This window comes from Tyto alba, unplaced genomic scaffold (assembly GCF_018691265.1).
Source record: "Tyto alba isolate M040663 unplaced genomic scaffold, T.alba_DEE_v4.0 Super-Scaffold_1, whole genome shotgun sequence".
Lineage (NCBI taxonomy): Eukaryota > Metazoa > Chordata > Aves > Strigiformes > Tytonidae > Tyto > Tyto alba.
Genome location: NW_024881261.1, coordinates 33,338,516 through 33,365,322, shown reverse-complemented (window position 1 = coordinate 33,365,322; position 26,807 = coordinate 33,338,516). Strand labels below are relative to the sequence as shown.

General features: G+C 40.3%; 1 protein-coding gene across 1 annotated transcript in view; it reads left to right on the top strand.

The window, feature by feature from the left end:
- The first annotated feature begins 1,969 nt into the window (after window positions 1-1,969).
- LOC116964491 (protein FAM13A-like) overlaps window positions 1,970-26,807 on the top strand; it is a 53,721-nt gene continuing 28,883 nt past the window's right edge. The window contains exons 1-5 of the mRNA XM_033004244.2: window positions 1,970-2,398; window positions 4,056-4,230; window positions 4,434-4,643; window positions 6,358-6,541; window positions 13,342-13,477. Coding sequence (XP_032860135.1) covers window positions 2,369-2,398; window positions 4,056-4,230; window positions 4,434-4,643; window positions 6,358-6,541; window positions 13,342-13,477 — 735 coding nt within the window. The 5' untranslated portion in view covers window positions 1,970-2,368. The remainder of the gene's footprint in view (window positions 2,399-4,055; window positions 4,231-4,433; window positions 4,644-6,357; window positions 6,542-13,341; window positions 13,478-26,807) is intronic.

The following is a 26,807-nucleotide window of genomic DNA, read 5'->3' as shown; positions in this document are numbered from 1 at the left end:
ATTTTCCACAAGCCTTGCTGAATTTGGCAAGCAGGATTTGAAAACAAATTCTTCAATAATTGCAGTTAGAGGAGCAGTAGAGATGAAGAGGCTGATTGCAGCCTCTGCTGCCTTGTTTGCCTTGTGATGACCCAATTAAAAAAACCCTGTGCTTGCTGCTCAGGCAGAGAATTTGTTGCTTTAAAATATATTTGCCTGGAGCTTACATGTTCAGCTGAAGCACAGGAGGCTGACACGTCAGCAGGATGATTCCTATGACATCTGCTAAGATGGAAGGTGGAAATGTGCTGTGTAGCAGAGAACTAAGTGTTAGAGAGTTGTTGATTTTTTTATTTTATAATTGTTTTTGCACAGGCCTCGTTGTGAGCTGATTCTCTGCAGGGAGCAAACTGCTGCCAGCCCACAGGCTTGGTTAGCTGGGGCACTGGTGACTCTGAGTGCCTTGTCCTTTTGTCTGTCCCAAAGGGACCCAGAGAAGGTGGTGGAGCCGCTCCTGCCTTGCAAACACACAGATTAAGAATGTGAGGGCATGGAGGGTGGGAAAGCGCTGTTTATGGTGGCTGGAGGGCAGTGGCGGGGCAGGGGATTTGAATGCAGTAGGGAGGGGATGTCACACACCAAAACGCCCCGGCTGTGACAGAGGGCAGTCACACCATGGGGTATGGGAGGACCAACGCATTTTCTTCTCTTTTTAACAGTCAGCTGTATATGGAGCAGCGTTGTGGGCACAGCACCATCGGCCTTGGCACTGCCTGTGGGCCCAACAGCTTTAAACAGGCTGTGAAGTGGCCGGTGTTGTAGGGTGGTGGTGCTGGAGGGTCAGGGCAGGGACAGGCCCCCTCAAGCAGCTGCAGCTGTGGTGAGGGACCCAGGTGGAACACGTCTGCAGTGACGAGGCCAGGCTGCCCCTGCCAGGGATGTTGGGAAGGCTGCGGGGCAGGCGGCAGCAGGGAGCCATGGTGGGGTTCCCTCTCTTGCTGACCTGGGGGAGGCCGGGCTGCCGGGCAAGGTGGGAGCTGCCCCCAGTTCAGCCCACGGGCAGAGCAGGTGAGGGGGCTGGGGGAAGCAGTGGTGTGGGAGGAAAGGGCTGAGCTTTGTACATCGCTGGCGAAAATGGGCTTGGGGAGAGTCAGCTGTGCTGTGGGAATGGCCTGTGTGCTGTGGAGTAAGGGATTAAATGCCCCTTGGGATGGCTAAGTCAGACAGCCACTCCTGGTGCACAACAGGGTAAATGCGTAATTTTCTGAGGGGTGGGAAGCACAGACCTGGAGCCAGCAAGGAATTTTGGTCCAGCCATGAACCCTACTCACTAGGGATTTTGCTGCACCTGGGTGGTGGGGGTTGGCATGCCCTAATGTGAAAGCAAAGCAGTCACATCTGTGAGGTCTCTTCTCAGGCCAGGTGGGCAGGAAAGGCTCAAATTGTCACGCAAGAAAGCCTTAAACCATAGCATTTCCAGACCTCGTAGTGGGATCTTTTGGAGAGGTAAGTGAGCTAAAAATCTGCACTATTTTTTAAGTGGTGTTCACTCTACTAAGGAAGAGGGAATCCTCTCTGCTATCTGTGTTGAACCAGCGGTCCAGTGTGTTGATAGAGTGACTCCTGCTTTTCTAGTACTCCACCAAGGGGGTCTGACTCAGTACCTGTTTTTGTGGGGGGTTTGCCTTGTGTGTTTTGGTTTTGTTTTGTATATACCTACCAAATTTGTGTTAAGAATTTCCCAACTTAAATTTATCTGCAACATTACTTGTTTCATTGTGTCTTATTTCCCACAGAAGGCTTTGTATCTGAAAAAATTATAATAGAAGATGTTGGGCTTAACAGTATCTACATCTTCTGTATTTCAAAGTCTGGATGGATTCTTGCTTCTATGTTTACCAAAATGATTATGCAGGCGTTATATAAATGTGTATCTATCATACGTATGCTCTACAGGCCATCTGAAAATATCTTACTGCTTCTAGCAGGCTGAGTGGACAGCATGTGGTATTAATATCTGCAAACTTGCATTGAAAAAACTCCCTCAAAAGTAAATATCAAGCACACCATCAGTGCTTCAGGAAGCTGTGCTATTGTGTGTGTTAGGTGCCATGGAAACGTCGGCTGGTAACACAGCCTGTGCAACCTGCCTCCGGAGGCTACGGGGAATCCGCTTCTGCTGGCAGTTAATTTCTACCTTTGACAAAATCTGGAGGGAAACTACTGATTAAGATGATGCCTAGCAATTATGCTATAAGTTAATTACAGAGGAACAGCTAAATGGCTGCAGTTAGCGTTGGCCAGACTGCGTGGCTTTCTGAGGGGAAGAAAGGTGATGGTATCTTCTGAGTAGCACAGCTGAAATACTGACACTCTCCTGCAATCTAATATGGGAGCAGGTGCCTCCCTTTCAATCTGCGTAAGTGAACTTAAATCTGGCTTCTTGAGTCATTTCTTACATCTTTTCTTCTATCTGAGAAGGCTGTGCTTCTTCCCCCAACCCAATTGCTGCATCTGAAGGGGAAAGGAAGAAGCATATAGAGCAACATATCATAGATACTTCAGAGGGTTTTTTCAACACCTTGTGGCTTATATATAAAAATGCTGTAAAATATGTTTGGTACATCCTAATACTGGTGTATTTTAGGTAATTATTTATGTTTTAGCATTAACATCACATTTTAAGCCTGCTTCTGAACTGAAAGAGTGAAATGGAGTCTAGGTCTTTCAGCGCATGTTTGTGCGCATTTGCCATGGCAGTGTGGCTGGACATGGCCTCTTTGAGCTCTGGCTTGTTGATTTACTTGAAGGTGTGCACTTTGAGCTGAAAAACAGCTTTTCTATAGTGGTTCAGCTACAGATCTATAGGAAAGTATTTCCTTTTTCCTTCTGAAAACATAGTAATAAAAACATTTAAGAAGAGTGGTTTTAGATTGTGTTGGGATAATGCTACAAAAAATTAAAATCGCCCTTTAATATGAAATGCAGATATTGTTTTAATGTTCCTGATGCAGAACTAGTACCTCCAGGTGTTCCTGGTTTGAGACTGCTGCTCTCATTGTGCGGTGGAAATGAGTCCTTTCTTTTGTGACTGTGAGTGTAGCCTGCCTGATAGGAAAATGAGGACAAAATGTAGCACAGTGGGTAATGTCACCTGCTTCTGAGGCAAAGCAGAGGGGTATAAGAGGAGGGGAAGAGGATAAAGGATCAAGGGCTCCTCATGGCCAGGCAGAATTTCCCCCTTTCTTAAATACGTCCCCCTGAGGCGCTGCTGAGGGGCTGGGCAGCCCCGGGCTCCCCTCACTGAGGTCCCTCAGCCCCACAGCCCGCCCTGGGCTGTGGGCACCCAGTGTGATATCCCACGTACTGAGCAGCCTCTCCATCCTAGCAAGATGAAAAAGCAGTTCCTGAGCGCAGGTTGTTCATGATGTCATACGTATGTTTTTGCATTGGTTATTGGGGTAAGAAATTCAGAATAACCAGGTAAGCAGATGGGAACCCTCATGGCTCGTACCATGACTGCTGCTTAAATTTCTCTTCTGGCTTCTCCATGAATCTTGAATCTTGCTTGTTTTGTTTTGTTTTGTTTTTTTCTTCTTCATTAATTGGGTAGAAATTCACAAGTATCATGGGGTTAGAAGGCTGTGCACCAGTGTTTGGTCAGCCTTTTTCCTGACTGTTGAGGCTCTTCTTGAGGGAATGGGTTTAGTGACCTCTCCCTGTCCTAAACAGGACATCTGCCTTGACCTGGTAACCCCATTTTCTCTGAAAGTACGTGTGAATAGGTTCTATTAGGATTTACCCCATCGCAGGTCCTGTCTCAGCTCTACAGAAGAATAATGATATTAGTATTTTAAGAGAATGCGGTAGAAGTAAAATCTGTACTAAGATGCTATAATGAGGACAATAATTTTGCTGAAGATGTAGACCTTAAAAAAAACAAAAAAACCCACAACAACAAAAAATAAAAAATAAAAAATAAAAAAAAAAAAACAAAAACAAAAACAAAAAACAACAAAACAAACAACCCCAAACAAACAGTTTCTGCTTATCACTTACCTGGTTTTATTCCCCAGAAATCATTATCTTCTATTCAAGTCAGGCACACAACAACTAAAGTCTCACCAGATCTACAGTTCAGCAGAGAAGGAAGCACATTTGGTGTTCCTCTGGAAACCCTCATACAGGATGCAACACAATGTGGAGTTCCTTTTCTTGTGACACAGATGGTGGAGTACCTAGAAGTATTTGGTGAGGTCATGTTTTCTCTTTTTGGTCTCTGAAAACTGTTATTCTTTGTTAAACTGTACTTTTCAGCTCTAACTGTTGAAAAGTTTATTTTTTACAGTTATTGTGCTTTCTTAGAGGAGCTCTAGCTTTTTGAGATCCAGTTCTAATCACACAGTTATAGTAATGCAGCCATTGCTTACTGTTTCATATTTCTTGTTAAACAGGTTTGGAGCATGTTGGTATATTTCGAATCAGTGGCTCAGTAAATAAAATCAAGGAATTAAAGCAGAAATACAATCAAGGAGAACAAGTAGACCTTATTAATGATGGAGACGTTGATTCTGTGGCCAGTCTCCTGAAACTCTTTCTGAAAGAACTGCCAGTGGCTGTTTTTCCGGACAACATCGGTTCTGGCTTGCTGAAAACTTTCCAAGGTACAGAATGGGCACCTTCTAAGTTTCTGTCCTTTCTCTGACAGTGACAGGTAACATGTTCATTACACCTTTCCCTAAGCAAAGATTTAAGTTTCCTTAACATGAGATGGATGTTTAATTTCTTCTGATGGTCTGGTCTTCCATGAACTTGCCTATAGTCTTTCTTTGAATTCATTAAGGCTTTTGGACTCCCCAACATCCTGTGGCAAGGCATTCTGAAGTCCAGTCCTCTGTTCTTTGAGAAAGTACCTCTTCTGCATGCTTTCTTTTTAAATTGGATACCTCACTCATTACTGAGAACACTTTTATTTTTAATCTAATCACCATCACAATGCTACTTGGGTCTTTATATAGCCACCGCCTGCTTTCTCTCTTTTCCAAGCTGAAGCATCTTCCTCTATTTAATCTTCCCTTGTACAGGAGCCTTTTGGTACATATCTATTCCTATTTAGTACTTTTTACTAGTTTTCTTATAGTCATCTTGGACAGCAGTGTGTGGAGCAGCATGAAGCATTCAAAATGTAGCCAAGATGAGTACCTACAGCAATACACTGTCTAGTTCCCTATTCATGTCTATAATAGCTGAGCTAATGCGTTCAGACGAATCTGTCCAGTGATTTTGAGTGGTAACTAATTCAGGTGTTTGCATACAAATAAGTGGATTTTCTGGGGTAGATCAAACTTCATCCACTAAGTCCCATGTTATTTACGGGTTTACCAAAAAAAAAAAAAAAAAAAAAAAAGGAAGGAATTTCGATCTGCAGGTTTTCACAGGCACCTTGTTTTGACTATCCTGAACAGCCCTGCTGTTTTGTTTTGTTTTGTTTTTCCCCTCCACCCCCCATCCCTTTTTCCATATCTCTCATTAATAGGTTGAACACCACAGGTCTTGGCCTTTATGAAATGTATTTTCAGGGCTAAAATTGCCCCTTAGGGCATGATTTGCTATTCACAATATCAAAGCTACACAGATGTGTCTTGCTGATCTGTGGCAAATATGAGCATCAGCTGCCAGTTATTGAGCAGTGCTGTCATCTCAGGTCTAATAACCAGGAGACTTTATCATACTAATTCTGGACTGCTGGTCAAATAAAGTTGTCTGTGAATCCATTTTCTGCCTTGTAACTCTTATTTGAAGAATAAGAGTCAAGAAAATGATAAGTATTCCCAATTTAAATTTTTAAGCATTTCTTGTGTAACTACAGTTTCATATTTATAGAGCAAAAATGTTTTGAGACACAGAGCTACCAATTAATCAGGAAATGAAGATGATGTGGGGATGAAAGGGTACAGTGTCTTATTGCTCTTAATGAGAATCATTCAGCATGGGTAAAATCTCTGGGGAGAGTCAAGGCTGACGATCTTGTATCATCTTTAAAGGCAGATTTAAGGATTCAGGCACATGACTATTGCTTGCAATTCCATTAAAAAAGAAGCAAGTGCTAGATGATTTTTGTCAACGGGAAGAAAAGCAGAAAGAGTGTATATAAAACTCAGTATCTGAAAAATCCATGGTACTTAAATATTAATGTATGAAAATTGTTGTTAAAATTTAGTATACAAATTCTTTGTTTAGAACATATTTATTCTTTACTATGCTCTAATATGTTTTAAAACCTTCCCTCTTTCTTAGAGCTATAATAATGTCTATGATGAGATTTTGTTATTATTAGGAATATCCATGTCATGACAACTTTTTTTTTTTTTCTCTTAGAACTCAAAATCCAGACAACAGAATGCATAGAGAGCCTGAGACAGTTACTCAGCTGCTTGCCCAAAGCTCATCAAAACCTTCTTCAGTTCCTGTCTGCTTTCCTGTTAAAGGTAGCAACATACAGTGCAGTGAACTTCATGACTCTGGAAAACCTAGCCATTGTGTTTGGACCTGCTCTGTTCAAGTGAGTACTTTCTATTTAGCTACCTTAAATAGTACTACTGGGTCACACTTCACGATGAGGCTTTCTGTCATAACTATATGTCCAATAGTAAGTGGAACATTTTGAAAGTTAATTGTTTATAGAGTATATTATGGGCAGATGCCACAGATTCTGAGCTGTCTGACCACCTTCATCTTGTTAGGCACTGACTGTACAGGTCTAGGCTCAAGTAAGAAACTATCTTGAAGAGGTATGAGGGGCGGAGAGCTGTTTAATGAGAAGTACTCTTTTCTTAGCCAAGCTACATGCTGGCTGTGGAGGCTACTTAGTTGTTAGCCATGATTCTGAAAAAAAGAAAGTCAGCTATGGCTGACTTTGACCTCATAATGATATCAGAGAAAGGAATCTCTTCTATCTCTTCTATCAAGAAAGAGAAGTAACCCATTCTGCCCTTGCCACTAAAATGCAAATTGACATCCAAGCAGAAGCCAGCTGAGCTTGAAAGCAATGCGTGCTTGGCTGAAGCTGGAGAAGGCATGTTTAGGATGATGGTGAGCAGACGCATAACTGGATTCTAAAAAAAAAAAGGTGGGAGGGCATGTGTCATGCAAGTGCAGGTGGTGAGAAGGAAGAGCCTAGAGTGATCTGATAATGGAGGATTTTCCATTGAAGCTAGAACAATTTAGTTTTTCATCCCATCCTTCATGTTGACACTAGAGGATGTTAAAATGTTTATACCTGTCCTAAAATTTGTAAAGCTTTGTTTTAGTGGATCATGGCTGTTCCAGCTTAATGTGAACTATCAGCCAATGCCACTTTGCAAAATTTATATGTTAACAATTAGTATTTTCTATGCAGTAAAAAAAGCCTTGCTATTTTTCACTTTTTTTGTATGGCAAGCCAAGTAAGTTATTAAAAAGATCTATTCGGCACAATTGGTACAAAGCATATTAGAAATCCATGACAGGCATTATTTTGGGGAACTGCACTCAAATCTTGCTGCTCTTTCCATAGGTCTCTGTGTTTGTGTGTGTCTACCTGCTCTATGGGCTTATCCCCAGATGTGCCAGCATATAACCTTTGCACGTGATATAAGTAAAAAGACTCTTACTTAATCAAAAGTACAGCTAGGGAGAAGAGTATAACAACATATAGTGTGGTAGGAGCTATGATATTTACTCCTGTGAGAATAGGCTTTACCATGGAGGATATTCAGTGATGGAACAAAGCACTTCTGCAACCAAACCCCAAGTTCCTTCCTGTCTGCATGTTAAAATTAGTAAATTAGTGTAGACAGATGAGGTTTACTTCCTAGTGTCTGGATTAGTTGTGTAGTGATAATTATAAACAGGTGAAAACTGATGCCAAAAAGCCTTCACCAAAAATCTATGCCTTGACCCTCATACTAACTCATCAATCACTCTTCTGCCATCAGGCTCCCTTCACTATCACATGGGGCTTCTGTGCATAGAATTGTAGAATGATTTGGGTTGGAAGGGACCTTTAAAGGTCATCTAGTCCCAACCCCCCCTACCATGGGCAGGGACCCCTTCCCCCAGCCCAGGGTGTTCCCAGCCCCGTCCAACCTGGCCTTGAACCCTTCCAGGGAGGGGGCAGCCACAGCTTCTCTGGGCACCCTGGGCCAGTGTCTCACCGCCCGCACAGGGAAGAATTTATTCCTTATATCTAATCTAAATCTGCCCTCTTTCAGCTTAAAACTGTTACCCCTCATCCTATCACTAAACTCCCCGATAAAGAGTCCCTCCCCACCTTTCCTGTCCCCCCCTTTAAGCCCTGGGAGGCCGCTCGAAGGTCTCCCCGGAGCCTTCTCTTCTCCAGGCTGAACCCCCCAACTCTCTCAGCCCGGCCTCCCAGGGGAGCTGCTCCAGCCCCCCCAGCATCTTCGTGGCCTCCTCTGGCCCCGCTCGAGCAGCTCCGTGTCCTTCTGCTGTTGGGGGCCCCCGAGCTGGCCCCAGCACTGCAGGGGGGTCTCCCCAGAGCGGAGCAGAGGGGGAGAATCCCCTCCCTGGCCCTGCTGCCCCCCTGCTCTGGCTGCAGCCCAGGGCACGGGTGGGTTCTGGGCTGTGAGCGCACGGGGCTGGCTCACAGGCAGTTTTCCCCCCACCAACCCCCCCAAGCCCCTCTCCTTGGGGCTGCTCTCCAGCCGCTCCTCGAGGGCCCAGCCTGGGTTTGTGCTGGGGATTGCCCCGACCCACGGGCAGGACCTTGCCCTTGGCCTTGTTGAACTCCATGAGGTTTGCCCGGGCCCCCTCTCCAGCCTGTCCAGGTCCCTCTGGATGGCATCCCTGTCCTCCAGCGTGTCACCCACCACACAGCTCGGGGCCGTCGGTGACCTTGCTGAGGGTGCACTCCATCCCACTGTCCGTGTCACCAAAAAAGATGTCAAACAGTGCTGGTCCCAACACTGACCCTTGAGCAACATCAGTTTTTCTGCCTGCACACACATGCAGGAATACTTTTATTCTAATCCTTTATCTCTGTTCTCAGATTGTCTGAACATGTGCCCACTGATTTCTGTTATCTACACATAAGATAGGCTCACTTATTGATTGATGGGCTGTTTCTGTTTTTAAACGTCCCATTCTGTTTTGAGGGATGGTCCAGTTACTTCTGACCCTGCCCCTGTGTCTGGTTTTTAAAGTACACCCAGTGCTAAACTAAGTGCTTGTGGCAATGACCTGTCCGAGAAGCCTTGAAAACGATCAGCACCGGGTTTCTCTGCCAGTGACTTGTCAAGACACCACAGCTACCATAAATAGAAGTATATCCGCCCTGTGAACTTTAACACCAGCTTTTTACAGTCATTCTGATCTCACCAGCTCCGGGAGAGAAACCAGTAAGTCTGGAGCTCATCTTTTGTGAAGCGTGTAACTAGTGCTTTCCTTGGAGAGTTACCTCCTAAGATTAAGAAAAATCACCTTTTTGGAAGTTTTGGTAGGGTGGAGAGGAGAGCCTTGCAACTGGCATTTTGCTGTACCACTTCCTGCTTCGTCACCCGAGGCCTTGAATTCATCAGAATAAACCATTTGTATTGTCTTGTACATCAGCAGAATTCAAGGTAGTCTAATGTGTCAAACCATATCTGCTGATACAGGGAATAAAGTCATAAATATCCTTTATGTCTTTCAGAGCAAGGATTAGTGCAATTAGCCACAACATTATGAAACTTTCGGCAGCCAGAGTGTAGATTCACCGGAAAGTGAGACACATTGGGTGTAGTATTTGCTATAGTTGTTCAATCAGAACTTGAAGGTTAGGGAAAAAACTCTACATCTAATCTGCAGAAATGTATACCTCATGCAATTGTTAGAAATAGTCTTCTGGATGTAATGTCAGCTCCACTCGTGGGACTAATTCCTTGCAGGCATTAAAATTGTTCTGCATGTATTCTGGCAATCTGCATTTTTGAGCAGTTCTGTCCTCCTTCTTTGACATTAAACAAGTAAACTAGGCTGTTTATAAGCCTTTTTACTTTAAATTTTTGATCTATTTATATTCAAGTGTAAATTCTATCTATGATTATCACCTGTCTCAATCTGTTGACACTTTTATTTGTGGAGACCTGTCATGCTTATGGTTTCACTGAAGTGGCTGAGTTGGAACACAGAATGCATATGAGCCTTGGGGACACAAAATTAAAATATAAAACTTTCTGCTTATTATATCTTGCAAGCCTAAATTACATACATTTCATAATTAGTAACTATGGTAATTGTAACAGAGAAAACATAAGCCTTAGCGTAAGTATTATATTGGAAGTCTAGCTACAGGGTCACAGAAAACTCTTATTACTGTGAATTTTAAATGCTAGGAAACTAATATTACTGTTTGTGCGAAAACTAAATGTTAAATAAGCTGTCTCTTCTCTATTTTTAATCTGTTGCAACCCCTTACTTTAATGCTGTTTATATTGAGTATTTGACTAAAATCATCTTCATATTGGAAGAATTCTGTTATGTTATTAGTATATATGCTTCCTGTCCCTGGTCAGGGTGATGAGATGCAAAAGGGGAATAAGAAAATAAGGTATGTTTCAGAAAAAGCATAACTGAGTAAAATGTTTTTATTTGATCCTAGTTTCCTTTGCAAACCAGCTCCTGATTTCTTCTACTGGCCTTCTTCCCTCATGCTATTTTTTGCCTGTGAAACTGAGTTAGGCTATCTTCACTGCTGTTAAGATGCTTCACCAGAACCTTTCACATTGCTTTTAGATTTTTGATGCTTCTTACCTTTTTAGACTTCAGTTTTAACATCTCCATGATTCAGCTTTCATATCCTCACCTCCTCATAGGTAAGGGAACCGAAAACATAGTTCGTAGGTCAAGTACCAGGCTGGCTACTCACTAGACTTTCTTTGCTAAGCTCCACTCTTCCATCAACTTCTACCGTTGATTTCTTCCTGCTCATCCTCCGAATTATTTATTTCTGTTGCCTTTCATCCTTCTTGTGAGCTCTTTCATGTCCTGCTAGTCTCTGTAAATGCCAAAGAGAATGTGTTTCTTCGCTTTTAGCAGAGATTCAGCTGATGTTCCTTAAATTTCTGTAAGTGCTTTGTTATGCCTCATCTTGATAAAGAGATTTCTGCTACTAACTGCAGTAACTCACTCTTGCATGAGTGCACAAAGATGCTAGCCAACCAGCTGTTTGCTTCTACTCACTTTGACTCATTCTTTCTGTAAATTTGCAGCAAGCCTCTGGCAGCTGGGAACCTTGGCAGATCTCCTGAACAAAGTCAAGGCAAGGAACTGTATGGATTTTCTAGATTGCACTTTGTGGCAAAGCAACTTTGAAAGGTTTAGACTCAAAGAAACCAGTAGCTGCTTCCTGATAATCAAGTTTTAATTGTTTCTTATTTGTAGTGAGTGTTCTCCTGTTCTTGATTTGCACTATGACTGATTACAGGGCTGTTATGGTGAAGTGCAGAATATACTTCAGTAGCTGTGCTCTTCCTAGGAGCATGTTCCTGGATTCAGCAGTATGGAAACATGGCACCCCTATTGTCAGCCTGATAATATAGTTTCTGCTAGCAGCAGAAGTATTTGAGAAGGCAGGAAGCAATTATTTTATAAAATTAATTGAGAGTCATTGTGGAAGGTGGCTGCAGAGAAAACTAAAAATGTATTTTCTATATTTGGAATACACATTTGTTGCCAGCCGTGAATATCTGCAGATGAGCAGGCATTTATATTTGGAGTCAGCTGTAGGACTTAGATTTGTTTTAAGATGAAAAGAGAACTGGGCACCCAGTACCTAGGCTGCTAGTAAGGGAAAGTGGGACCCAATAAGTAGGGTGAGAGCTTTTTATCTTCATGAACAATTTGTGGAGTGTTCCTTGCTAGTAAGGAGTTAACAGCTGATAGAGATGGATTCAGGAACATATGCCTAAGTTAAAGAAAGAAACTGAAAAAGAAGGTAAGGGACTAAAAAGATTGCTTGTATTGCCTGTGAGTTGAGGGTGTTAATGTTTGGGTAAGTGATGAATAATCTCATAGGATTGTTGTATGGTAAGAAAGGTTGTTGCTCGGTCAACCAGGTTTTACATGCAGGCTTGTTTTTTGTGGAGAAACTGAGGCTGTCCTGAGAAGAACAGGAATCCAAGGAGAAATGTTAGCCAACCCTAAAGAAAGAAGTGATGACACAGTAGTTTATCCTGTAAGTCTGTCTACGTTGTACCTGGCTATAGCTCTGCTTAAGCCATCTTTCAAAGGGAGCCCAAACAAGTTCTTATAGAAACAAAAGTAAATTCACAAAAGAAGAATGTGAATGAAAGCAATCAGACTGGGCCCAGTGTGTAGATTTGTACTTTAAAATCACAAATTAATAATGAATGTACTGATTTGGCAAACAAGACTGGTGTGTGTATATATCTCCACATTAGTCTCCAGAGTTTATGAATTTCTTGTTTAAATATTAAGATTGTGCTGGGTGGAACTGAGTCGGCAAAGCATGGCCGGGAAAGCTGGATTAAGGCGACAACATTTATGTAAATGTCCTCCAAGCTTCCCGATAGCTCACAGGGGAATATGCAGTTCCTTCAGGGAGCAAGATTAGAATTACATATAAAGAATCCCTTGACTTTAATGAAATGATTTCAACTTAGTCAAATTGCATGGATAGTACAAGCTTAACTACTATTTATTAAAAAAAAAAAAAAAAAAAAGGAAAAAACCCCAACACAATCCAACCTGTTAATGGGAACATCCAGAAGTTCCGCTGCATGATGTGCCTGATATCTGTGAATTTATAAATTATTACACTGAAACAGTTTCTTACCTACATTTTTGTTTTGTTTTATTTTGTTTTTTTTTTTTTTTTTTTGTCTGTTTGTTTGGTTTTTTTCCCAGGCAGTTCTGGTAATAAGACATTGTAGCCATCAAAGTTCACCTTCATAAACTAAGCTAGAACAAAACCACACTCACCCGGCCCCAATGACAGTGAATGATGGCAGATTTATGGGACTTTTTATTGTCTTCTTCATCCTTGATTTTATGAACTTCATGTCTGAGTTCCTGTCAGGTTCTAGCTATTTTGCTGTGCTGCCTCAAAGATTCATTGTGTTGTGAACCATTGCAGCAAACTGGGGCTTCATCACCGTAAGGCTTCCAGTGTTGTGAACCCTCCAATTTAAGTTGGATATGTCCCAACAATTGCTTGTTGGAAACGAGACTGGAACTCCATTTTTTCCAGTCACCCAGCTGGCTGCTTTGCTGAAATAATCTTGTGTACTGGGGGCTCCCTGTGTGATGCATCATTAGCTCCTGATATGAGACCTAAACCTAATCCATCTCTTCTTCCCTTAGGATCCCTGTTGGTCCCTTGGCTTGTGAAGAGCAAAGGCTTTACAATGGCCTCCTGCTGTATTTGCTTCAACATCATGAAATGCTTTTCGTTGATCTGAACCCTTGTTTCTCACAGAGACAAGCAGATGGCCTTCAGGTAAGGAAGTTATATTAATTGATTCATCAAGTAATCAGAAGTGCCTCATTAGGTTGGAACCTGCAAATGGAAATATATTTGTTTATACATTGTGTAATTATTGACTCTAGTTGGTTGCCAGCAAAGTAAATATTCATCACATGTCTAAGCTAGAGGGGAAACTTGAGTTTTTAACATTCTGGTTTTCAAAAAAAATACAAGTGCAGAAGCAGAAGGTCAAGAATAATACACCAAGTTGTTCCACTTTAAATATCTTAATGCCAGGCTTTGTTAGATCAAAGCCACTGGATTTTTCCTCCAGTGAAACACTTGTTATTTTATGTGTTTGGCTATACACTGGTGATGCAGGAAAGCAAACCCAGAAAGTGAAATTCCTTTTACCTTTCTAGAACTCAGTGTTTATGTTTCAGCCTCTCCTTGGTCATGTTTGTTTCTAAAACACTGCTAGTATTTTGATTGGTTTTTTGCCTTTTTTTGTCAAAAACCTCATGGTGGAAGAAATGTAATAGACGAATGATGGTTTAGGGAGAGGGTCAATATAGGTCATGTTTTCAGTTTGTGATGTGGTATATCAATGCTGCTTAACTTGAAATCGATTTTTAGAAAAAGACATGAAGAAAATGCAGCAAACCCTACAGTTTAATACTGCACCATGCAGTTACCACTCATCCTTGTGCTTCATGGCTAGATTGATAGTAGTGTGCCAGATCAGGTGAAGGATTATGAAAGAGATTTGCATTGCATGTAATTGTAGATCATGCTGCTCATGTCTGTGACTCCTTAGCTTCCTGGCCCCTTTCCTCTTTTCTCTTAAGGAAAACCAGCAGACTCCTAACACGAAGTCAAATTCAGTATTTAGAGCATATCATATATTCCAAACTGAGTATTGGGACTGTAATGCTCCTTGGAACCACTCTTTTAAAATAAATCCTATACAGCTGTAGGCACAAAAAACGGAATACACTGATACAAGGACTCTTCTGAAATATTCCTGCTATGTCACAGGACAAGGCCCCAGATCTAAAACTAGGATTGTTTCACACAGGCAGTGTTGGAGCCCATGCCTCCAGCTCCCCTTAGTCTCTGAAGATGTCTCATGTTACTACCACCTTTGAGAACTCCTGCAATCGGTACTCCAATGAGCATGCAAGATCAAAATATTAGCTATCCTACTATATCTTCTTCTGCTTGCAAAACTAGAAGAAGTGTCAGCAGCTAAAGGAAATTGGAAAGGTATTAGAGAAGCCAGGAAACCTGGCTTTCTATTGCAGTGCTTTTGTTGTGGAAGCAACTTCACTGCTGCTAATTCTGCAAAATGTCACAGTCTGGGATTGTGGTGATGTGGGAAAGAATTCTGCTGAAAAGATCCTTTTAAGTTCTTTAATAAAACCTCAGACAAGGCCTAGCCATGAGGCGCTCTCCTGTTCTGAGGTAAACTTATGAAAGAAATCCCTGCTGTGGGTGAGAAGGGAATTCAGTATTCTGTGGTTGATCTTGTTTTTGTAATTTCTGGCATGAAACCCAGCACATTGGATAGGTACCCTTCATCTTTCATAACATAACAATTGCTCAAAGTCCACTAAACTGGAAACGTCAAAGTTAGGTTTACAAACTAAACATATTAAAAGTGCAAGTTTTAATTCCAGCAAAGCAAGCAAAAAGTGAAATGGCAAACCTGGCTCAGATCCCTCGTTGCTTCCTGGAAATGAAACTTGCTTTTATTGGCTGTTTCTCATGAAATAACTTAAAGCACTTACACAGATACTTGCATTTGAATTACTTAATTCCTGTGATTTTTTTCTTTGTTGTTGCTGTGGTTGTTGTGGTGCTTTTTTTTTTTTTTTTTTTTTCCCCACACCAACATTATACGTTACCCTAATTAATTGAGCCTTAACAAATTAAAGCCATACCAATCTGGCAGACATGCCATACAGCTATCATAGTCTTAACCTTCAGTTGTGTTGTTTGTTGGCTGAGATGGGCAAGATTGATTGTTCCTGAGTAGAGTTTTTAGTATCTTGAAGTGCCAGGAGTCATCCCACTTACTCTATGCCTGCAGGCTGATTCAGACTGACAGACTGGGAGAAGAATTTGCAAGTTTTTGAAAGGCATCTGTCTAACAATTCAGAACTATTACCCTGGGCTGGATAGTAGAGTATTCACAGCCACCTATTTTATCTAAAGATAGTGGTTTAAAAGATATATCCAAGCTACAATGTATCTTATCTTGTCCTCTTCCCTGGCCATTGTATGTTGTACAGTTTTTAAATATTTTTTTTTTTTCCTTCTTAAAATACAGTGCTGTAAAATCCTGCCAGTTTGGGTGGTTTGAAGTTTTTTTGATTTATTTGTGCTTTGTTTTGTTTTGTTTTTTGTCTTTTTAATTTTTCCCCCTGAGAGTCCACTAGTATTTGAAGCTGTCCTGTAACATTCTGTCCTGGCTCACAAACTGCACTGGTACAAAACTGATTTTCCTGTTTGGCTTAAACGATTCTTTCAAAAGAGGTTAGATGCTGTGGTGTTTGTTTTGACCTGAGGCCTCTCTAGATAACTGTGTTTAACCTGAAGCATATCACTAGCTGTGTTGGAGGTGTACAAGATTCGCTTAACTTCTATTGTGTAATTAAATTATGAACCAAACCTTGCTGATAGCCATTTATCATGCTCTTTGCCCTCATCATTTCTGAGTCTGATGGTCTAGATACAAGTTGACTATACACATTTTTTTGCATCTAGTCCAAGAGTGTTTTTTTCACCTGCTTTTTGTACAGAAGTCATAGATAAATCCTTCCCGAATTGTGCACACTACCTTTGTCATGCAAACAACCAGAAGAATGACCTCATGGGTGCATACAAGCCACTGCATGTATATCCATTAAAGCATAGAATTCATTGGAAGAAAAGCCTACACCCTGAAGAAATTAGCTTCATTTCTTGTTTTCTTTTCTTCCTTTGTCCTTTTATGCATGCTTTATTATATGTTGGCAAGGCTGCAGGGACTATCTATTGATTGGATCCTACGTAACTACTGCCTACAATTGTGGAACCCCATTATAAAGGGTTTGCAGATATCCAGGGGGCTGGTGAAGTGGAGATGGACAGTATCCTGGGCCTGCATGTTGACCACAGACAGCCCAGAGTGAATTTCTGAAACTGAAGTGTGGTTAGCAGTTGGTCAGAAGAGCGCAACTAAATATTTCATGGAGACTTTATCTATTCAAATTATGGTTTTGTTGGGAAGGCATTTGTGGTCTGGAGTGTTTTGTCAGTCTCAGGTTTTTAGCCTTTTTCAAAGAGGAAATGGACGTTTCAGCATTAACCCTATTCTGTGAAAAAAAATATGCTGTCTCAGTCTCATCTGAAGTTGCCATAAAGAAGAATTGTGGTCTCCCAAATGGACTGTCCTGAATTTGGAGGACAACAGTAATTAAACTGATGTTTTCCTTTGCTAATTTCATGACAATGCTTGTGGAATTAGCTGAAACCTTTCAGAACAATCAAACAAGCAGACATTATCTCATGATTGAGTAAACTGGAATTTCCAGGTTGGACTAAATTGCCTCATCAAAGTAATTTTTCTTGGATAGGGGAACATAGTTCCAACTCCTATTTGTGGCTTTTAACAATTTTTCCTGAATTTAATCTGGTACAGGTCTTGATCATTACATTTAAGTTCTTTGCTTAACAATGGTAGCTTTTAGTTGGGAATAGATGTGAACATAGCAAATCCTGTGTATACCATATGAACTGCCAGAAGATTTGTCAATGTTTCTGTAGGAATTGCTGTTACATTATAGAAAGACTTCTTCATATTATTTCCCATTCCACAAAAAATCCTGTTGTCCCTGACCTTTGTAAATTTAGCAAAATATGGACTCATTAAACATTAAGTTTTAATTAAGTATTTGAGTAGTACCCAAATCAGATGACTGGATAAAAACAATGCCATGCATTGAGGATCAAAGTAGAACCTAGATCTCCACAAAAATTGTGGCCAATAGATTGTAAGGATGTATTTTTTTTCTTCTAGATAAAGAGTGCAGACTATTTTAGTGACAGCAGGCATAAGGATTTGATAAAAACTTCTGTAGCCTAGGCAAGTGTGACTTAAAACAACCAAAGTGGATGTGACTAGAGAGTACATTACTCCTCCTAGGTCTTCAGTGCCAGAGCCTTTCTGCCTATCGGTGGAGGGAGCAGGGCATGGAGACAGCGAGGTGCTTCTGTGCTGTGCCTGTGATCTGCAGCACTGTCCTCTGTACTGGAGATCTGTAAGTTGGAAACAACAAATGTGCCTGGTCTCCATTTTTAGCAAACCACAGGGTGTGGGGCCAATGTCATTGATTTAATGTTTGCTCCAGCATTAGTAGGGGGGGTTTCTTGGCTTGCTGTACAAGTCCTCTGGGACACTGCTGTCACATTTCAACCCCTCTCTATGATTAAGTGGGTTTTGCTGCTATCTACTTTTCTCTTTCCCCTCCCTCCAGGATGTAGATTTTTAGAATTTTTTTTTTTTTTGTCTGGGGAAGGCTGCACTGGGAGAGAATATTGGCAGAAGAGGATCTACTCTGTGTGACATGAAGCCCACCGTTGGCTGGGCTTTACTGTAACAAACAGCTTGAGCACAGAAGAGGGAAGCTGGTCAAACTGAAATACTGAGTTTCTTTACTACAAACAACAATGCAAGAACTCAGGCAATCACAGTAGCTGATTATGCTGATCACTGTCTGCCGTTCAGTAATGATATAAAGTGTATGAGAGGGAAAGGTCTTTCTAAAACTAGTCACTGATACAGGCCTTTCCTGGTTCCAAAAATGTGTTTTGAAGGCAGTATGCTGTACAGAAACCAAATCAGTGAATGACTGGTCTTTGTTAGTTCTCAGTCTGTGAATGCCCATTTTCAGTTTTGCTGTGAACAGAGTGCATAAAGAGCTCCTACCATAGTCTGGCTCATAGAATTTGTGTAGACTACAGATTAAGGAGTTTTCTCTGCACTTTGTGGAGGAGAATAATACCTGATGTGTTGAGAGCAGCATCCAGTTGCTTTGTTTACTAAGATCCGCTTTGCTGCAAGGAAGAGGATTATAATTAAACAACCAGTGTACACATTAAGATAACACAGATTTCTGCTTTCAGAGGATCTGCGTGGTCTTTCTCTGATGTTTAAAAAATTTACCACGGCATCTAAACCAAAGACTTGCAGCTTTGAGATTTTCAGGCGTCTCAAGGTCGCAATAGAGGATAGAGCCAGCGGCGTTTTCTTCCACTTGGTGTCAGCATTGTTCTCTCTCACTCCAGAGCTGTTATTTGCTTCGAACATAACCCTTTAGTATGTTCTGAGTACCTATCTTAAAATTCGGTATTACATTTCTATTTTTATAATGTATCAGAACATCAGCCTGTTCCTTCCTCGGATAATTAATTGATATCAGAGAGGCATGAAAGAAGGGTATGAATTCACCTCCAAGCCATTATGAAATGCAAGCCTTTTTTATTTTATGCTCATGTCACCTTCCTTACCTCAGCAGGACTACCAATAAAATCTCTTACCACTTTTCCTTTTCTTTGGTGTGCACAAACAATTTGATTTGTTTGCTGATGATCAGGGCTTTTTGAAAAAACATCAGAAGTGAAGTCTTTGATAGGAAAATCTTCCCTTGGGAAATTAAAAGTATTTTATTGAAAAGCTTGTGATATGTAAGCATCAAAATATTCCAGGCTTTTTACTTGTCAATGACTGTAATAGAAGGGGGGAAAAAAAGACAGTATTTTACACCCTTCGTGGCTTTTCATTTCATGCAAGGTTAGGGATGGGGGTGCGAAATGTTTTTAGAAAAGCTGGCAAGAAATGTAGGGTAAAATATAAACCTGGAAACAAAAAAAATCACTGTCAGAAAAAAATCAAAATAAGAAAATCTAATTTTTCATTTAACTGTAGTTAGATGTAGTTCATTTAATTGTAGTTAGTTGCAGAGCTGGGAAACAGTGTATTTAATAGGCGTATTCTGAATCCACAGACTCCCCTCAATCTGCCTCCTCTCCCCTCCCTCCCCCCCATTCCTAGACTGCTTTGTTCCTTTTAATTAGTTTCTTTCACCTATTCTAGAAAATGTGCAAACATGCTTAAACACTTAAACAACACAAATTGAGAGAAGAATAGGCCCAACACTTATCATAGATGCATGCAGAAAGGCTTGGCTGAATGTTGAAAGCATATTAGCATGTTAAAGCCTAATGCAGTTTCATTCTCCCAGTTTATTTGGGGTTTTGCTGTAGAGCAGAGTCTGCAGTATTTAACTTCTTTGCTTTAAGTAAAAAAGGAAATGTATGTTCATGAGTCAGCGTTTCTGCTAAATAGTTTCCAGAACTATCAAACTAAATACTAACTAAAATACAAACTAAAAACTAATTTATTTTGCTATGAAAAATGAAAGGGATGAAATATGCCTGTAATAAAAAGAAATGCAATTGAGCCAAAAACATGTGAAAGCAAAGGAAATATATGGCAAAGTTGCGTGCTACACCTGTTCCCCAGGATTCATGGTTAGAAAAGTTAGTCCAAGTTGTCCTGATTTACTGATATATCTTTCTCAAAAAAAAAAACAAAAAAACAAACAAAAAAAAAATAGCAAAAAAACCCCACCCAAGAACCCCCCAAAAAAAAACAAAAAAGAGATTTGTGGAAAAATTTAGGAGGAATAAGTGGAAAAAGACTGTAAGAGTATTACGGAAAAACCAACGTGATAGTTCAGAAAGTTTTTATATGATCAAATAAACACAACACCTCCATATGTGCTTTTTTCCCAGATGCATTTCTAGTCAGTTCAAAGACCATTTTTAATTTAAATAAACATTACTGCAGTTTGGCTTTGCACACACGGGTTGGCTTGTGTGGCTGGTAATTTAGATGGACACTTGAAGCTGAGGTTCTGCCAACAGCCTTAATTCTGACCTTTGAATTTTCACTGACGATCTGCTTTAATTAGATGTTGCCTATTCCCAGAGGACTGCAGATGCACCTACAAGGATTCTGGCTAGTAAAGAAATGATAGCATGGGTCTTAGGCCAAGCGGTGGGCTAGTCAGCTGTGCCTGGAGATGATCACGTTACAGGGTGCTGATGAGGACTGAATTTTTCTGTAAGCTGTTAGGACAAGGAAATACTTGAGGGAGCTGCTGCTGCTGTTTGATCCAGCATTGCTTCCAGTACGCTACTGGAGCTTTGCCTGGGAGTTGCTGGTGTCACTGGGCTGCATGAGAGAGCAGCGTGGGAGCTCAGCTTTCGCTTACCTTGGGAGAGGATTCCTCCTGCCAGCATTGATGCATGGGGAGCTGGGCGGGGTGGGGATCCAAATCCCCAGGTTGAAACCGACCTCCCCTGGACCTTGCCCAGGGGGTGGCTGAAAGATACGGGGGGGTTGCCAGGATGAGGGCTGCTGGGGTCTGGGCCTGGCACAGGCAGGAGAGGGGCCTGGGTGCTGGGGCAGGGAAAGGCTGATCCCTGCATAAACTCTGCAGGCAGGGGAATGGGAGAGCCACACAAGGTAAGGGTGTGGGTGGAAGTACGGGAGATGACATAGGGAGTTCTTCATAGTTCCTAAGCCCTGTAACTTTAGGATTTTTGTTTGGTTTATTTATATTTTTTTCCCCCTACTCAAGACATTAAGATGAATGGGACTACATTGGAAGAAAAACATGTATTACTTTTTTTAAAACAAAACAAAACAAACCCAAATTTTTTTTGTCTACCAGAGTGTCTACACAATGGCTTTAGTATTTTCATAGAATTGTGATGAAGATCAAATAAAGAAATTATGATTTAGAACTCTTTATCTGATATTACTTTAGTTCTTTACTTTCTAATTTTATTTTCAAACTCTCTGAGAATTGCATGGATAGCTCTCAGCTTCGTGATATTTTTCATTGATCAATAAAAGAGGACCACGCAGCAATAATAAACAGGGAGCTGAATTTGGGTATATGCAGCATGCTGTAACTCAAACCCATACAGTACTTCTAAAAATATGTTTGTCTTTTGCATATTTTGACTAGGAAAGTATAGCAAGCAATCTACTGCTTAATTGCAAGGAATGTTGGATGAACAGAATATTTTCTTGATTATATATCTGATCTGTTGCTTTACTTTTCTTCCAACTCTTGCTTTCATGTCCTTAATGTTTAGTCTAGCCAAACTCCTAGCTATTTTGCTAATAATTTATATTCCATAATACTTTCCATGCTTAACCAAAATGCTGGTTGGAGTGGCAGGGTGGGAGAAAAGGAAGATTAGCTGTGTTCAAAAACAATATTAAATGGGCTGTGGAACAGTAAAGAGCCAAATCTACCTAATTACCCTTTTCAACTATTAAGAGCAGTTCATGTTAGAAGCTTAAGCAACTTGTGAATACTGCTGTTGACAGACCAGCCAGCAGCTGTATTCTAGATAATCATCGAGCTCTGCACGTCTTTCTTTTCACCTGCCCTTGGTAATTTGTGTGTTACAAGGAAAATAGTATTTTCTTCTTGCAAGTGGTAAAATAAAGATGCTTCTAACAAATCTGTGGTTTCAGGTAAACTTGTCAACTAAAACAAAATCTCCTGGATCTGCCTGGAGCATGAGTCATTTATTAGAAGCAGCAAAGAGTGCTGACTTCTTTTCTAGTGTTCTTTATTCCCTGTATTCACGTGGTAACAGAGTCATTGTGCTTTCTGACCAGAGAGAGCATATGTAGATGAAATCTAAATCCAGATCCATGTAAATGTCATTCCTTATAAAGTCTATTGGTTTCTAATGTCTATAGCAAATCCAGATCCACATAACTGTCATTCTTTATGAAGTCTTCTTTTTTCTAAAGTCTATAGCAAAACAGGGAGGAGATGAAATTCATTTGTATGCTTAAAATTTACAGATCTGCTGTTTCTGAAAAGTGTGCTTAGGGATCTCTTAAACCATGATTTTAAAAACCAAACAAACAACTTTGCAAAGCTTTGCTCTGATTTCTGTTTTTAAACCCTTTGCTAATACCTGACACACATATTTCTAAATGTGGTTGCTGCATTTTCCTCCAGTGAAGCCTACTTTATTTCTTTAAAGGAGAGAAGCTCATATCAAGTCAAAATTAAATAAAAAAATATGTAAAACTTTATGTGCAGAACAGGAGGGCAGCATTTCTTATATTCTTATTAAGCTGTCTCTCCTGAGAAGCTTGGCACTACCACAGCCACTCTAGAAAAGAAAGAAGCTCTTCAAAGTGGGATATGGTACCTTCAATTAAAGGACAGGTCAGCTCCTAAGAATACTGAGGGGAATGATGGATCTCTTCAACTTCTTCCCACTTGATAGATTCTACAATATGTTATGTTCCCTTCTTTGAAATTTTATATAGCATGGGGTTTCTTCTTTTAATTGAAATTAAGTTCAGAGTTGAAGGACTGCTGCTGTCCCTGCATGGTCTTCAGTTGTGGCCTTTCAATTAGTTGAAAGGGAGAAAAAAATTAGCAGTGGAAAATAGAAGAATAAATTAATTCTTTTCTATAAATTTACAGATCACTTAAATTAAGAAGTTGAGAGTGGTGTCCTCATCTCACCCAGTTACAGTTCTTCTACTACAGAACAAACTATTAATTCTGGAAACTGCTACAAGGTCTTTACGTATTCCTTTTTCCCTTTTTACTACTCCAGCCCACTTCACATGTGGTTTAAACTATTGGCTCTTTGCCTAATATGATACTAAAGCAAGAAGTCAGCCATCTATAAATTTGGTATTGTACTGGTAGAAATGATGTAAATCCCTCATAGAGAGGGATGGCAAGGTTTCTCCCCTACCTCAATGCATATCAGTCTGGTTCTGCAGCTCTTGCTGCAGAGGTTTTTTTCCTAGGAAGGGAAAATGTTGGAGCAAATCCCAGTGTACTTCATGCTCTTCATTGGCTGTCAGTTGCTTCGGATAGAGATTGAAGGCCTTAATCCAAATGTTAGAAGCCCTCAATGGATCAGTGCCCAGCTATGCTGCTAAAAACGTTATTCCTGTATCACCTCTACTCTGATTTGTGTAGCTGAGGTGGTGAAGCCACTTCTGCCTCTGGAACGATCTTGTGGAGAAGAGAGTACTATTCCTGAATCAGTGTACTTTCAAGGCATTTTACAAGTTTTACGAGGGATTTATAGCAGAGAACGTAGTATGCTCTTGACAAAAAATATCAGCTTATTGCTTTCTTGTGCTCTGCACATACAGCAGGCAACCTCCCACTATAGCAGAAGCAGAGAACATGTTCCATTGTGAATAATGCTATGCCAATCTCATTACTCTAGGTGGTGCTTAGATATTATCATGGGCAGGTTGGAATATCTTCAGTCAAATGGAATAAGCATTTTGACTTAACAGCAACTTCTTGAAATTTTCACAGATTATCTGCATTTTTTTCCTCAAATAGGCAACAAGTCAACAAATTCCAACCAAAAAAGTTCATCGTGCAAATAAAACCACATGTGAGGGTTTGAAGGCACAGTTGGGTGAGCCCAAGAGGTTTGTGTTATCTGAGGCAAGTATTCAATAGTTATCCTTGGAGCACAATATGAATTAACCATGCACTTGGTTAATTTACCAACCGGTAGTAAAGTAGCGGTAGTGGTATTTTTCTTTCATTAGTCTGATGCTAACAGATACCATGTGGGACAACCCAGTGATGGGTGGAGGTGATAGTGCTGGCTCTATGTTAGTTGACAGGCTGGGTAGGGTAGCTAAGTTTGGACGAGCTATTTAGCTAATGTAACTGCTTCCAGTACCTGTGGTAGTGTGGTCACTACACGTTTGTTTCCTGAATACATATGTGTTCCTGAATGTCTTATGCATGTATCAGTTGTTTTAGATGGTGAAGTAAAACAAGTTCAGAGCAACAGGCTGCACTAGGGATGTGGCCAAGGAATCTTTCATGTACACTTTTTTTTTCTTTTTTTTTTTTTTTTTTTAAATTTTAATTCATATGTAAGCTGGACAGGAATTCAAAAGCGTGACTGCAAGCTCAACTGAAAATTTGAATAAAAGCTTTTAAGTGCCAGGAGAAATATTGGATGAAGTTTTTTCAATACTGTCTTCCTTACTGAAGAGAGTATTAAAAAAAAAGGCAAGAAAAATGGTCTGTAGTGGTTACAAAAATTCTTCTTTATCTTGCCCTTGCTGTTTTGAAGACTTAAAACCTGATCTGAAGCATAATCCAGAAAAAGACCTCAAGAGGATTTGTTCATAAGCGTGCAGTGTGTTGACATCAGCAAACTCTTATTATGACTGTCATGTTCCCTATCTTGAAGGCTCATTCTAATCTTCTGGCAGCATTCAAGTTCAGTGCTTTCCATTTTGATGGAATTAATTAGTGAAGTTTGGATGATTCCCTGATTCTGAAATTGTCAGAATTTTTTTAACAGGGTATTTTTAAAGGTTATTTTTGCCCTGGTTAATAACAAGTAAAACATCTGACTGGATTTCTGTATCGTTTAAATCAAAAATACATTAACCATTTGGAAGCAGAGAAAATGGTAAACGAGAGCTATATTTATGTACTTATCTTGCCTTTAAATTAATCTCCCATTACTAGTCTTGAGCCTTTCAGGTTGCTATAGAAACTGCCACAGCCTCCAACTGTGCTTCCTACAAGACTTAATTGCATTCTGAGTTTCATATGCTCTCTATTAACCGCAGCACTGGCAGACACAAGTACATTGCAGAATGAGTTGAATTAATGGTTCAATATGATGTATGTATTTTTTAATATTATGTTTCCATAGCCCTTTTCAGATTTTCCTTTACCAGCTGGTTAAACTCTTCTGTAACATGTAGTGATAACACAGGGATGGATTCTCTCCATTTGCTGCCACTATATTTGATGTTTTTCAGTCTTTGGTGCCATCAGAGTAGCTGCAAGAGTCATTAGTCATAGGGACTTTTTTTCCTTAAAGAAGTCAGATTATTCATGAACTACCTTAAGTCTGCTGAAGTTTTTCTGAGAATTCTCCTTCACCTCTGTGAAGGCAGGCATGGAAGTGCATACCTTCTATCTCAATAGCTCTGGTAAGCTTATGCTGACTCAGTGCTCTTGACCACATGATTTTTGCTTGATCACCGTGGGTCAAAGATAGACAGTTTTTCAGCCAGACCCTGTTTTTAGGTGGGAAATATCAATTCATCAAAGTAGAAACTGAGTATGTCTGCGTGCAAAGGTCAATAAAGCTTTTCTAGCAAGTATTTATTATATCTCTGGAATTTCTCACCAAAACTGAACTGAGAATACCTCATTTCACTAGTACAACCAAATCTCAGAGATCTGCTTTCCCACTTAGTCTTAACGTGATGATGCTGTTAGTGCAAATACACTGTTCTTACCAATGCTATTCTGCTTTTGGTGAGGATGAACATCAGGAACTGATGGTTAGCATCACTTTCCTTTGTGTTCAATGGATGTAAATTCAGAACTTCATAATAAAATGCAATTCCCACTGTTCTCCTCTTGTACAAAAAGAGAGAAAATTTATCAGAACAGAAGGAAGAGAGCAAGTGATGCATGTATTTCCATCTCCTGTTAAGCCCTCTGTCTCAGCTCTGCTTTGGTTGTGTTTAGTGGGTAAAAGATGGGGAGCAGGATGGATACCCTCTCTACACTGTAGCTCTTAGACCTGGGATGTTTTCATACTTGGGTTAATGCTGGCTCAAAGATGTATTTCTATCTTCATTAGAAGCATTAGAGACACCCCACAACTGGGGTGAATTGACAAAGTCAGACTGATGCTGAGAAACAGTGCAAAGTGAGAATTTCACCAACATGTCACTTTATAATGTTCATGCACATTAAGTCATGCTTTTAGAAACTGAACACCTGAAGATAGCTTAAATCTACGCATTACAACTTTTAAACTTTTCAAATATCCTTTAAAGTATGACACTTCGTGGTACTGTTTTTTATGTATTTCACTTTTTTCCCCCTCCTTTTTGTCATTCTCTGTATGTGCTACATTGCTTCAATTATGTATTGATGGTCCCCTATAAAAATCTTTGTAATTAAGTCAAGTAATCCAAGGTAGCTTTTTTGGTCTCGGCCTTACTGCTAGTATCTCTCTGAATTTGTGTGGAAATTCTTGTTCTTTTTTATCTCTTCCAACAAAAATGATCAATTAGGAAAAGAAGAAATTATTAGAGTATTGTCAGGATTAATCTGAAAGAGTGGAGACAGTTTTGCAGCACTTTTTTTTTTTTTTCCACTTTTTTTTTTTTTGTTTCCTCAGATCCTCTTTCTTTAGCTACCTATTTTTCATTTCCTGCCACAATGCAGTGCACTTCCTG